This window comes from Momordica charantia (genome assembly GCF_013281855.1).
Source record: "Momordica charantia cultivar OHB3-1 chromosome 8 unlocalized genomic scaffold, Mcharantia_2.0 BLBB01000008.1, whole genome shotgun sequence".
NCBI classification, from domain to species: Eukaryota; Viridiplantae; Streptophyta; class Magnoliopsida; order Cucurbitales; family Cucurbitaceae; genus Momordica; species Momordica charantia.
The window spans coordinates 20,397,142-20,409,281 of NW_028275166.1; the positions used below are offsets into that span (position 1 = coordinate 20,397,142).

Consider the following 12,140-nt stretch of genomic DNA (forward strand, 5'->3'; position numbering starts at 1 on the left):
TTCTAACTTTGATTCCAAACAATTTCAAGTAAACAAATATATGAGATAGACTTTTCTTGTACGGACTCTCTATCCATGAGTGGGGAATCCCCACCTCGATACCGTTTACGCTCTCTCTACTCCATTATAATCCCATATTTATATTTATCTCATCCATTCATTGGTTAGTTTTTTATTTCATAGCATTTATTCAGGAAAAATCATAACATCAAAATATTGTCACATGGTCATTTAAATATATACAATGTCCCAAACGATTTTGAAACTTTTGCATTCAAAACAATATAAGAAATTGAACAATTATGGTAGATATACATATGGGCGTGGCTAATATACTTTACCAGCCTTATATTTCTTCTTCACTAGCTAGTGAGCCGTTCTTTTGAGTGAGAAGCGGACATCTCTCACAACCTGTGTGTCTTTTTTTTTTTTTGGTCAGAGAGAGTTTAGTAAACTTCTATTTTTACTTTAGAGAGAAATTTAAGGGAGGTGAGAAGTAAATGTTTTCTTTTAAACCCAAGTAGTTCGGTATAATTAGTTATGGGTAATTGGTGCAAACCGGAGAGGCCTAATAATAAGGAAATTTGAGTGGTGCCAAATTCATAATTTTCTATATAAATACTTCTAATCGCCATCAATACCTTCAAACATACTGAAAAAGATACTAGGCAAAAAAAATTAGAAAAAAGCAAAAAAAGGAAAAAAATAGAAGAAGAACAAGATGGGAATGGAGTTGAATTTGTTGATTCTATCTGTCGTATTATTATTTGTATCAACAACGAAAGCCCAGTCTAGTGATGGCATTTTTGATGTAACCAAGTTTGGTGCTATGCCTAATGCTGATATATCTAAGGTATAAAGAAAGTGTTTAATATTTGTTTATGAGATGGGAAACAAAAAATATGATAAAGACATTGTTAATTATGTTTTAATTTATGTATAGGCTCTGATGAGTGCATGGAAGGAAGCTTGTGCATCACCGATTCAAAGTAAAGTAATTATTCCAAAGGTGGCTTACAAGTTAGGTACAATTGATTTGACAGGCCCTTGCAAAAGCCCTATCGAAGTTCAACTCCAAGGAACAATACAGGCACCAATAGATCTTACCGGAGAAGGTTGGGTTCAGTTTAAATATATCGACCACTTTACATTATCAGGTGGTGGAACTTTTGATGGCCAAGGAAAGGCAGCTTGGGAAAAAAATGATTGTGACAAAAATCCCAAATGCGATAGACTCCCCATGGTACGTGCACTATCATCTAATCAATTTCTTTTTGGTGATTTCCATATATCTTAGTCTATATGTTTATTAATCAATCTTATGGTTAGGATTTTAAAAATCAAACTGTCATCCCATATTTTTTCTCTTAATTAAATGTACGTATGCATGAGAATATTTGTTTGGTATAAATGTGCAGAGTTTGAGGTTTAGCTTCATCACAAATTCGATCGTGAGTGACATAACCTCTAAAGATAGCAAAAACTTTCATGTACAAATTTGGGTTGTAACAACCTTACCTTCCAACACGTGAATGTCAATGCGCCGGGAGATAGTATCAATACAGATGGAATTCATATTGGTCGTTCTACTGGGATTAATATCCTAAGTACAAACATCGGTACAGGAGATGATTGTATCTCACTTGGAGATGGTAGTAAGCAGGTAACAATTACTAATGTGACATGTGGTCCTGGACATGGTATAAGCGTAGGAAGTCTAGGAAGGTACACTGCTGAAGAACCAGTGGAAGGAATCAGAGCTACGAATTGTACAATAATGAATACATCCAACGGTGTTAGAATAAAAACTTGGCCAGCTTCTCCTACTGCTGGAACAGCTTCTGATATGCATTTTGAAGACATGATAATGGTTAATGTTAGCAATCCCATTCTTATAGACCAAGAATATTGTCCATACAACCAATGTAACAAAAAGGTATTGAAATTTTGGTACTTTTAAATATTTGTTTTAATTGCATTTTGAAAGGTTTAAATAATGCTTAAAGAAACAATGTTATATCTATTGCTTTTCAGAGTCCATCAAAAGTGAAGATTAGTAAGGTTAGCTTCAAGAATGTTAGAGGTTCTTCAGCCAATGCACTTGCAGTCAAACTTGTTTGTAGTGCCGAAGTTCCATGTGAAGATGTAGAAGTAGCTGACATTGATCTCACTTACAATGGAAACGAAGGTCCTATTTCATCTCAATGTAAGAATGTGAAGCCCATCATTTCTGGAAAACAAAACCCTCGTGCTTGTTCTTCCCCTGCTCCACCAGCCTAAGTAATTGTAGAGATGATCATTTGATGTAGAAAATGGTGGAAGATAATCTATCTACACTAAAGCTTTGTAATTATAGAACTTTGTAGCACTCAAGTTTTCATCGGAAAAACTTGTGGTGAATAATGATTTTTCTTCTTCGTATTTACAAATAAAGAGAAATATTATTAGGCGTAAACCTCTTTTTTTTTATTCATACGCTAATACCAAATCTTTTATTATAAACTTTTTGCTGCACAATCTTAGTTGTAGTTTTGTCTATCAAGTCACTGTCCTTTTAGCTTTTAGCTATTTTAAAAGATAAGTTGTTTTATCATTAATTAATTTATTTTATAACCTATATTTTTAAAATGTATTTATAAATTATTGATTATATATTTTAAAACTAATATAAATATTTTTAATTCATATGATATGATACATATAAATATTTTCACGACTACGAGACCGCTTTTCAAAGGTGGCCAGCCTTTCGGTTTTGAGGAATGCTGGACTCAATCGCCTGATTGCATGCATGTGACTACGACAGCATGAAGTCGGCTCTCAATTTGTGCTCTCTGCAAGTTTCTCTCAAATTCTGAGGTTCGAAGAAAAACTGATAACTTTGGCTATGTGGCTTGGATTAAAGTGAAACTTGATTTGTTGGAAAGCTTTTGAGGTTCTGAACACAAGCAAAGAAGTTTTATACACTTTAAAGCAATTTTTAAAAATAAAAAATTCTTTGCAAGAATGATAGATAAAAAGGCACGCGGAAGACAAGAACCATGGATGATATTTTTTTGCAAGATTTTTGAATAAGGAAAGTAAAGACAAGACAGAAATCCAAATGCAAGAAAATAACATATATCTCGATCTAGAGCCTAAGCTTTGATACCAAATGATACGCGACAACCCAAGCGTATTGAGCTACTCGAGCCACAAGCCACTTGAATCCAATCGTAGAGATGGTTAAACTCGAAAGGCTAAGAGTTAAACAGATTACTTTTGCAGTCGGTTACCTTGAGCAGTATGCTCGAAGCCAGAAACACTCCATGCGTTTGATGACCAATCAAACAAGCATGCTCCGAGGGTAAAATACAAAAACCTAAATTTTACCCCACAAAGGGATTTCGTATTGGGGGGGGGGGGGGAGGGGGGTTGCATAAGGCAATGAGAAACCTCTCAACTCAATTTTTATTCATCTAAACTTGTCTCAAACAAAAAATTAACAAAATAAAAAAAAATAAAAATTGATAGATTCCTAAAAAGTAAATAACTTGCCTAAAAAAGAATTTTAAATTGTTAATTCTAAAGAAATAAAACCCAAATAAAATCCCACAATATAATCTAACAAAATAATAAGGAAATCTTTTCCTTAAATGTAAATGTGATGGATTGGGTGGCAAGACAAGACAAGTTGGGGCACCCATAGGGGTGGCAACATCAAGTGTTGGGGTGCCCATGGGGGTTGTGGTGCACGCGCAAGGAAGCCGGGGTGAAGGCGCGTAGGTGTGGGTGGCAGGACACTAGACGTTTATGGGCGTGCGGTACGGGCGCTTGTGCAAGGGCGTTGGCTATAAGGCGTGCAAGCGCGGGCGGTAGGCATCTAGAGGGTGCGCATGGCTGAGGTAACATGTGAGCAAGCGTTTGAAGTGAGCGGGCGCGTGGGCGTGTGCGGATGTGCGACAAGACACACGGGCATGTGCGAGCGGTGACGCGTGTGGTTGAGGCAACATGTGGGGGCGCGAGCGTAGGTGGATGCATGACATGGGTGTAACGCCCCGAGTCCCTCAGGTTAGTTAGTCTCGAATCAGGAGATTTTTCATTTAATTTTTAAACTGAATGTTAATTGAAATTATCTATATTTATCGGGCTCTAAAATCCAATTAAATTAATATTTACCGGATCCCGTGTGGTGGGTCTTGTTTAGGAGGGGGTAGATTTCTTATCTTTGGGCTTAGACTTGTTGAGCCTCCTTTGGGTTATTTTGGTTTTAAAACAAAGGGAAAAGAAAGAAAACAAAAAGGAAAAAAAAAACCCTCGTCCAAGTTCCTTCTTTCTTCTTCTTTTCTTGTTATTTCTTCTCCCTAGCCGCCCTCCCTCGATTTCTTCTTCGTTCCCAAATTCCGCCGCCCTCCTCTCGTTTTCCGGCAACTTCTCTGATGCCTTGACGCAGCACCGATTCTGCTAGCCACTCCGATCGAGACGACGACCCGTAGCAGCGGCAGACGAACACCCACGCGTGGCGGCTGGCGACCAATCTGTAGCAGCAGCAGCAGGCGGCGCGACCCTGACGTTTCGGCAATCTGCAGCAGCGGCGGCGCGTCCCCCCGACGGTCGGCAACGAACCAGCGCCGCTCCTCTCCACGGCGGCACATGGCGGCGGGCCAGATCCGCGGCGTCGCACGGCGAACGGGTGTACAGCGGCGAACCGGCGGTGGTCTGCTGCTACGATCCGACGGACAGCGACTCCAGCGGCGGGATTTGTACGTTACAGCAGTGTTTATGACGTTTGGCGGTGACCCACATCCGTTCGAAGCTTGATTTAGGCTACCCATACCTTGGCGAGCTAGATCTAGGTGACCCACATCCGTACGAAGTTGGTTTTGGTGGTAATGCGTCATTCGAACCCTTTTAGATTCGAATCCTAAGGGTGAGGAAGCAGCGGACCCAAATGTTCCCCCGGTAGTTCCGGGAGGGGTAGCACCCCCGGTCCCTTAGGCAGCACCTCAAGGAGTTCCCTAGGTGAATCCTCAGGTGGCATTACTAGCTGAGGCATTGCAAGTATTGCTGGATAATGCGAATGGAGCCGGTGGAGCTAAGGTGCAGCAGCCTCGCTGGGCACAGATTCAACAAGAGGAGGTTCAGTTTATCAGGGATTTCAAACGCTTTAGGCCATCCGTTTTCAATGGGGTGAGTGAGAGGCCTACTGCGGCCAAGGAATGGGTCAGGGAGTTGGAAGCCCTTTATGTGTATCTGGGGTGCTCCGACGATTTCAAGGTCCGGAGAGCAGTGTTTATGCTTCGGGGAGAAGCAGTAAATTGGTGGGAGTCGGTGGCGGCAGCGGAGGATCACGCCAACGTACCCGTCACATGGGCAAGATTTAAGGACTTACTCTATGAGTACTATTTCCCCGTGACTGTTAGGAATGAAAAACGGGCAGAGTTTCTCCGTCTCACTCAAGGAAGCCTAACTGTGGCCCAATACGAGAGAAAGTTCATTGAGCTGTCCCGTTTTGGAATGCAGTATATTCCTACTGAGCAATTAAAGATTGACAAGTTCATTGACGGTCTGCGTCAAGAGATCAAGGGGCTACTTGTTCTGAAGGAACCAACTACATATGCAACGGCAGTCAGGTGTGCTTTGGTTATGGACAAATGTCTCGAGGAGCCTCAGTTTCAGCAGGTGATAGGCTCCAGCTCGGGGGTCAAGAGGAAATTTGCATCGTTCTCCTCTAGTCAACTCTCAAGAGGACACCAGCATCATGTGCAAAGGCAGATTACTCCTCCGCTGTGCCCCTCTTGTAAGAAGAGCCATGCTGAGCCACGTTGGGTGGGAAAAAGAATATGTTACAGGTGTCAGAAGGAAGGACATTTCGCAAGGAAGTGTCCGATGACCGGCTCGAATACCCAAGCTTTAGGCCAGAGGATCCCTGCGACAGCGGCGGCTCAATGTGGGACCCATAGGGCGCGCGTCTTCGCTCTCACCAGGGGGGATGTTGAGCATGCCGAGGCGGTGGTTACAGGTACCTTCTCTTTGCGAGTCTTGAGCTGTATGTATATGCTTGTGTTTTATTGCATGCGTGTTACTTTTGCAGGGACTGTTTTAGTGCTCAGTATGCCTGCTTACGCTTTATTTGACTGTGGGTCTAGTCATTCTTTCATTGCTTCTACCTTTGTTTGACATGCGGACCTAGAGCTAGAATCGTTATGCTTTTTGTTGTCGGTATCCACACCGTCAGGATCTGTGTTGGTCACTAGTCAAGTGGTGAAAGGAGGCCAGCTCTCTTTCGATGGTCAGACCTTTGAGGTGAAGTTAATCCAACTGGATATGCAGGATTTCGATGTGATACTAGGCATGGATTGGTTAGCTACTAACCGGGCTAATATTGATTGCTCGAAGCAGGAAGTTAGCTTTCGCTTGCCCTCCGGACAAAACTTTACCTTTAAAGGAGTCAAGGTCGGGGTTCCGAGGGTGGTGTCGGCATTGAAGGCCAGCCATCTTCTCCAGCGTGGTGCCTGGGCCTATTTGGCTAGCGTTGTGGATGCAAGGAAGGTTGTGCCGAGCATTGAAGCAGTTCGTGTGGTTAATGAGTTCACTGACGTGTTCCCTGAGGACCTCCCCGGCTTGCCTCCGTCCCGCGAAGTGGACTTTTGTATAGAGTTGCTGCCAGGGACGGCTCTATACAATTAAGAATAAGTATCCCCTACCACGCATTGATGACCTTTTTGATCAGCTTCAGGGGCGAAGGTGTTCTCGAAGATAGACTTGCGTTCAGGGTACCACCAGTTAAGGCTAAAGGAGGCCGACATCTCAAAGACAGCGTTCAGAACAAGGTATGGGCACTATGAGTTTGTCGTGATGTCTTTTGGACTCACAAATGCTCCGGCAGCCTTTATGGATCTAATGAATCGGGTCTTTAAGGAGTATTTAGATTCTTTTGTCATTGTGTTCATCGATGACATCCTGATATACTCCAAGACTGAGCAGTGTCACGGGGAAATAAGTTGTATGCAAAGTTTTCAAAGTGTGAGTTCTGGCTGGACAAAGTGGCTTTCCTAGGATACATAGTCACCAGGGAGGGTATTGCAGTAGACCCCGCCAAGGTAGAGGCTGTTAGCAATTGGCCAAGACCTAGTTCAGTTACAGAGATTTGTAGTTTCCTCGGCTTGGCTGGTTATTACAGAAAGTTCATCCAGAATTTCTCTCGGATAGCAGCACCGTTGACGCAGTTGACTCGTAAGAATGCTACCTTCACTTGGAGCAGCGAGTGTGAGGAGACTTTCCAAGAACTGAAGAAGCGTTTGGTGTCTGCACCGGTGTTAACTGTCCTCGATGGGACGAGAGGTTTGGTGGTTTACAGCAACGCCTCGCGAAAGGGCTTGGGATGCGTGCTGACGCAACATGGGAAAGTTATAGCTTATGCTTCTCGGCAACTGAAGGCGCATGAGCTTAACTATCCCACTCATGATTTAGAACTAGCAGCAGTGGTTTTCGCCTTAAAGTTGTGGAGGCACTACCTTTATGGAGAGAGAATTCAGGTCTTCACGGATCATCAGAGTTTGAAGTACCTTTTCACTCAGAAGGAGCTTAACTTGAGACAGAGACGGTGGCTAGAGTTGGTGAAGGACTATGATTGTGAGATTAGTTACCATCCGGGTAAAGCAAACGTGGTGGCTGATGCTCTTAGTAGAAGGGCGGCAAGTGTGGCATCTCTTGTTGCGATCTGCAGTCCAATGCACAGCGAGTTGGAACGCTTGGAGGTAGAGCTGACGGTGGATGATGTCTCCGTGCTGTTGGCTCGACTCTCGGTGGAACCCAGTCTGAGGCAGAGGATCATTGTTGTCCAAAAGGAAGACCCTAGCTTGGCCAAAGGCTTTAGTATGGTAGGCCAAAGGCTTTATACTCATGGGGAGTGTTGAGTATAAAGTGTAGGGTATTGTGAGCATACCTTTAGGGTTTGGATTACCTCTCTATTTATAGAAGTTGAATTCTGATCCCTCTAGGAATTGTGGAATTCAAATCCTAATAAATCTAGAAAAATTTGGTTATCTAGGCCAGCGTATCTTGTTATGGGTCTGTCGTTGGATCAAGAGTCAGGATACGATGGGTTCAGGGTGGCATGCGTCGCGGTCAAGTCTGGTCTTCTTGAGTTCTCAGCTAGGAAGGTCTCGGTGCCATGCCCTGGTCAACACCGAGCAGTGCTCAACGCCGACCACTAGTCAGTCGAAAGGTCGACTTGATTCGCAGAGCACCGACTCCCTTTCTAGTTCGTGTCTTCTCTTGATATACCCTTGATATACAAGTGGATAATATCCCGGAAATAACCTAAAGGGTCTATAGTATATGGATAAGGTTTGGTACCTTATCTTGGCAACAGTATCGATACGACCGACTTTGTAAATATTACAGACGACTCGATCCAGCTCATTCGTGTGGATACATGTGAGTGGGGGTATTCTATACAATGAGTTTGTATAGGACCAAACCGCAAAATAGCCAGTCTTTAGATGTAACGCCGTTGACTAACAGATTCCTATTTCATAGGATGATCAGGCAACTCATTCTCAATCCTGAGTGAGTTATGGACTCTTGCCCGTGAGGGCTCGTCCTTTGATCTGTATGGGTGAGAGTTGCCTGAGTCGCCGACTCAACATTCCTACCATTTTGGGGACGAGACCAAGTGGGGAACTGGGAACATAACTTCACAGATGAAATTCACTCCTCCCCGACTTTACGAGAGTACATGAGTGTTCTCTTAAATGCTGAATTTAGGACTTGAACAAGGGGCCCCACCCTCTTAATGACCCGAGAAGGACTTTCGATTATTGGTCGGACCATAACCGGATTGTTCATTACAGGAGCAGTTATATTTAAGAAGTAAGACGTAGCTTAGGGGTAAAACTATAATTTGACCCAGCTAGAGTTACGAGCACTCGTGAAGGATTGACTTGCCAGTAATGGTCATATATCCGTGGACACGAAAATATTCTGCAATGAGAAGAGTGCAGCTGCAGGTCTTTAGTGGAGTGACTCGTAGTTAACGAATGTTGATTAACTCGGTTAATGAGTTTGACCGATTGATCTCCTATCGTTGGAGGTTTTGATCTGTAGGTCCCCTGCTAGCTCACAACGGGTAAAACGAGGATCAAGTTTCTTAAAAAAATTTGAGATGTTCAAATTGCTCAAGGGATTATATATATATTGATACATTATAATATATGGTTAATTCTAAATTGAAACTATATATTATGAGAGAAATTATTTGAATGAGATTCAAATAAAAATCAATAGGTATAGAATTCATATTAAAACTATAGGTTAAAAATAATGTACATAAGATGTACATTACAACTATAGGAGAGAAATGCTTTAGAATATGAATCTATTTTGGTAATAAATAATTAAGTGTTAATTATTTATTTAATTAATTTATATTATATAAAATTAATTAATTGTTAGATTAACAATTAATTAATTAATTATATATATATATATTATTTAGTATTAATATTAATATAATTAATATTAAACACTCCCTTGTTTAATTGTAGGGGGTGAGATGGTAGTTATGATGTGGGGAGTTACCTCACGTCATTTTTTGTTTTTGTTTTATACAAAATGGTTGTATAAAACAAAACTGATGAATTACCCTACATTTCTCTTTAGGAAAAAGAGCTCTCTCTCTCAAAAATTCGTTTTTTATTCCAAGTTCGTTGCTCCCATAAGCAAATTTCCGTTCCTAGAGGATAGCCGAGAAGATCGTTGGTGGTTTTGTACGGAATCCATTACTATGATTTCTCGAAGAAAGGTTCTTCAAATGTAAGTTCTTTTTCCCCTGTATTCATTTTCTATGTGTGTTTTGCTCCTCAAAATTCAAGAACAAGATCTTCGTTTCCACTGCGAGATTAACGTCCTTTCAATTGGAATCAGAGCAGCGTTTATGTTCTGAATTTTTTAGGATCAAAATCATACAAAATGGTGGGTAATTCTGCATTTTTGGAATATGGGTTTTGTGGGTTGGAAGTTTAAGAATTTTGGCATATAGATAGCGTTTTTCTGTATGATTCGATCATGTAAGGGCCCGTTGTTTTGGGCATTTAGTTTTTTTATTGAGTCTGTAAGTCTGAGTCGCTTGAAAGCTGTTCGTGGCGTCAAATTGGGTGAAATTTTGCAGAAAACAACGAAGAAGACAAAGCAGGCTGCGTCGATAGCGCCAAGGCGTTGCGGAAGATAGTAGACAGCACCACGACGATGTGCTGCTGGTGTTTTGCTGCAGCAGCACCACGATGCTGCCCTTTGGCGCCACGGTGTTGTCCCAGGTGTTTCCGACGTCTTGGTTCTCGGTTCGAGGGCTGCTTCGGGCGTTTTATTTATTTATTTATTTTTTTGCTTTCTTACGATGCCAAAATTCGGTCAAATTTGGTTATTTAATTATTTTATGCATTTGAATGTATATTTTAATTAATTGTATATTGCATAATGTATGCCATATAGTTTTAAAATCTCACCAGAGGATACCATGCATCCTATGTACATTTGAAATATAATATGTATGTATATTCATGCATCATATAGTTATAATTGTTATAATGTATGGATGCATATTTTAATTTTCATAATTGATTAATATAAGTGTTATATTAATTCGATGAAAATAAAGTTGTATTGAACATGACATTACTTTAGTTAATATAATTGTTATATTAGTGTATGTCGTCAATGCATGATTATAGGTTTACTTTCTTGAATTTATTAACAGTTATAAAATTTTGATAGATAGAAATTAAAATCTATAATAAAGGATTGCATGCAAACATAGAGTCTAAGTTAATTAATTTTAAAGAGGTTTAAAATTAATTAGACCTTAGGTTATATCTTCTAATATGATTAGGGGTAGTCTTTTATTTCGTTTTAACTAGGTTTAAAATGAAATAATAAAAGACTAAATATAAAATATTGTCTATAAGGGAACTCTGTCTAAGGAAGGTTCTGTTTAGGTTGAGGTATTTAAGAAAGAACACCTCTACCTAGAACCAACCTGGGGGTTGAATTAGTTAATATTTTATATGCATGCAATAATGTCATTAGTTTATGATAAACTAAAACATTAATGGCAAACATTTTGTTGACCATGCACTGGTAGGTCGTTCCTGCATTCTTCAAGCCGAATGACACCACTTTGTAGCAATATAATCCCTGGTCGGTAATGAATGCAATATGTCATTGGTCGAGCTCGTACGTTTTTATCTGGTTGTAGCCCGAGTACACGTCCATGAAGGTCAGCAGCTTATGCTCGGCTATTGCATCGACTAATTGATCTATTCTCGATAAAGGGAAGCTATCTTTAAGGCATACTTTATTTAAATTTGTGAAGTCTACACACATATGCCACTTACCATTTGATTTTGTTTACTAAGACAACATTAGAAAACCACTTGGGGAAGAGAATTTATTGTATATATTCAGCTCATAATAATTTGTTCACCTCTTCTACAATTACAACACTCCTCTCACTATTGACAGGGCGACATTTCTGTTTTACAGGTCGTCGAAGGGGTTTATATTAAGTCGGTAAACCATGATGCTTGGGTCGATGCCAGACATATCCTCGTTCGACCAGGCGAACACGTTGGCATTGAACTTCAAAAAGCTGATCAGTTCAGCCCGGTATCTAGCCTCCGACATGGTTCCAATACTCACTTGTTTTTCAGGACTGAGTAATGGAACCAGCTCCAACTTTTCTGCTGGCGTGCCACTGCCTAAATCGGTTTCATCTTTAGCAAGCTCCTCTTGACTAATGATGGCTGCACAGGTATTAATTTATCCCTTTAAGGCTGCAGCGTAACATTCCCGCGAGGTCTTCTACTCACCTCGGACAATCCCAACTCCCCTGGGAGTTGGATATTTTATCATCTGATGATATGTCGACGGGATAGCTTCTAGAGCATGTAGAATTGGTCGGCTAAAGATCGCGTTATATGCTGATTTTCCGTTCATCACCACGAATTATACCACCAAGCTTATCTGCATTTCTCCTTCGTCGAGCGAGATGGAGAGCTCCATGAATTTGGACATTATAATGTCCTCAGCCTCGATGAACTTGGTTGCTCGGTCTAAGCAACCCTTCAAAGTCATCTCGGGCTTCTTTATCAGCAACCAAC

At 41.0% G+C, this 12,140-nt stretch overlaps 2 protein-coding genes across 2 annotated transcripts; both read left to right on the plus strand.

Moving 5' to 3' along the window:
• Positions 1-671: 671 nt before the first annotated feature.
• LOC111025691 (polygalacturonase-like) lies at positions 672-2,280 on the plus strand. Its single transcript, XM_088126976.1, has 5 exons — positions 672-853; positions 944-1,243; positions 1,419-1,528; positions 1,609-1,936; positions 2,035-2,280. The coding sequence occupies exons 1-5, from the start codon at positions 722-724 to the stop codon at positions 2,278-2,280; spliced, it is 1,116 nt and encodes a 371-aa protein (XP_087983102.1). The 5' UTR covers positions 672-721.
• Positions 2,281-3,990: 1,710 nt separating this feature from the next.
• On the plus strand, positions 3,991-6,669 carry LOC148209745 (uncharacterized). Its single transcript, XM_088126977.1, has 5 exons — positions 3,991-4,050; positions 4,448-4,742; positions 5,027-6,001; positions 6,074-6,127; positions 6,218-6,669. Exons 1-5 carry the CDS (start codon positions 3,991-3,993, stop codon positions 6,667-6,669), a joined length of 1,836 nt encoding a protein of 611 aa, XP_087983103.1.
• The last annotated feature ends 5,471 nt before the right edge of the window (positions 6,670-12,140 follow it).

What these genes read in the sequence shown, in the direction of transcription:
- LOC148209745 (XM_088126977.1), top strand. Translation starts at nt 3,991, where the DNA reads ATGTGGGGGCGCGAGCGTAGGTGGATGCATGACATGGGTGTAACGCCC. An exon ending in TAACGCCCCGAGTCCCTCAG is followed by an intron (nt 4,051 to 4,447) that starts GTTAGTTAGTCT and finishes CGATTCTGCTAG; the next exon opens with CCACTCCGATCGAGACGACG. An exon ending in CGACTCCAGCGGCGGGATTT is followed by an intron (nt 4,743 to 5,026) that starts GTACGTTACAGC and finishes TGGCATTACTAG; the next exon opens with CTGAGGCATTGCAAGTATTG.
- LOC111025691 (XM_088126976.1), top strand. Translation starts at nt 722, where the DNA reads ATGGGAATGGAGTTGAATTTGTTGATTCTATCTGTCGTATTATTATTT. An exon ending in ACAACCTTACCTTCCAACAC is followed by an intron (nt 1,529 to 1,608) that starts GTGAATGTCAAT and finishes TAATATCCTAAG; the next exon opens with TACAAACATCGGTACAGGAG. An exon ending in ACAACCAATGTAACAAAAAG is followed by an intron (nt 1,937 to 2,034) that starts GTATTGAAATTT and finishes ATTGCTTTTCAG; the next exon opens with AGTCCATCAAAAGTGAAGAT.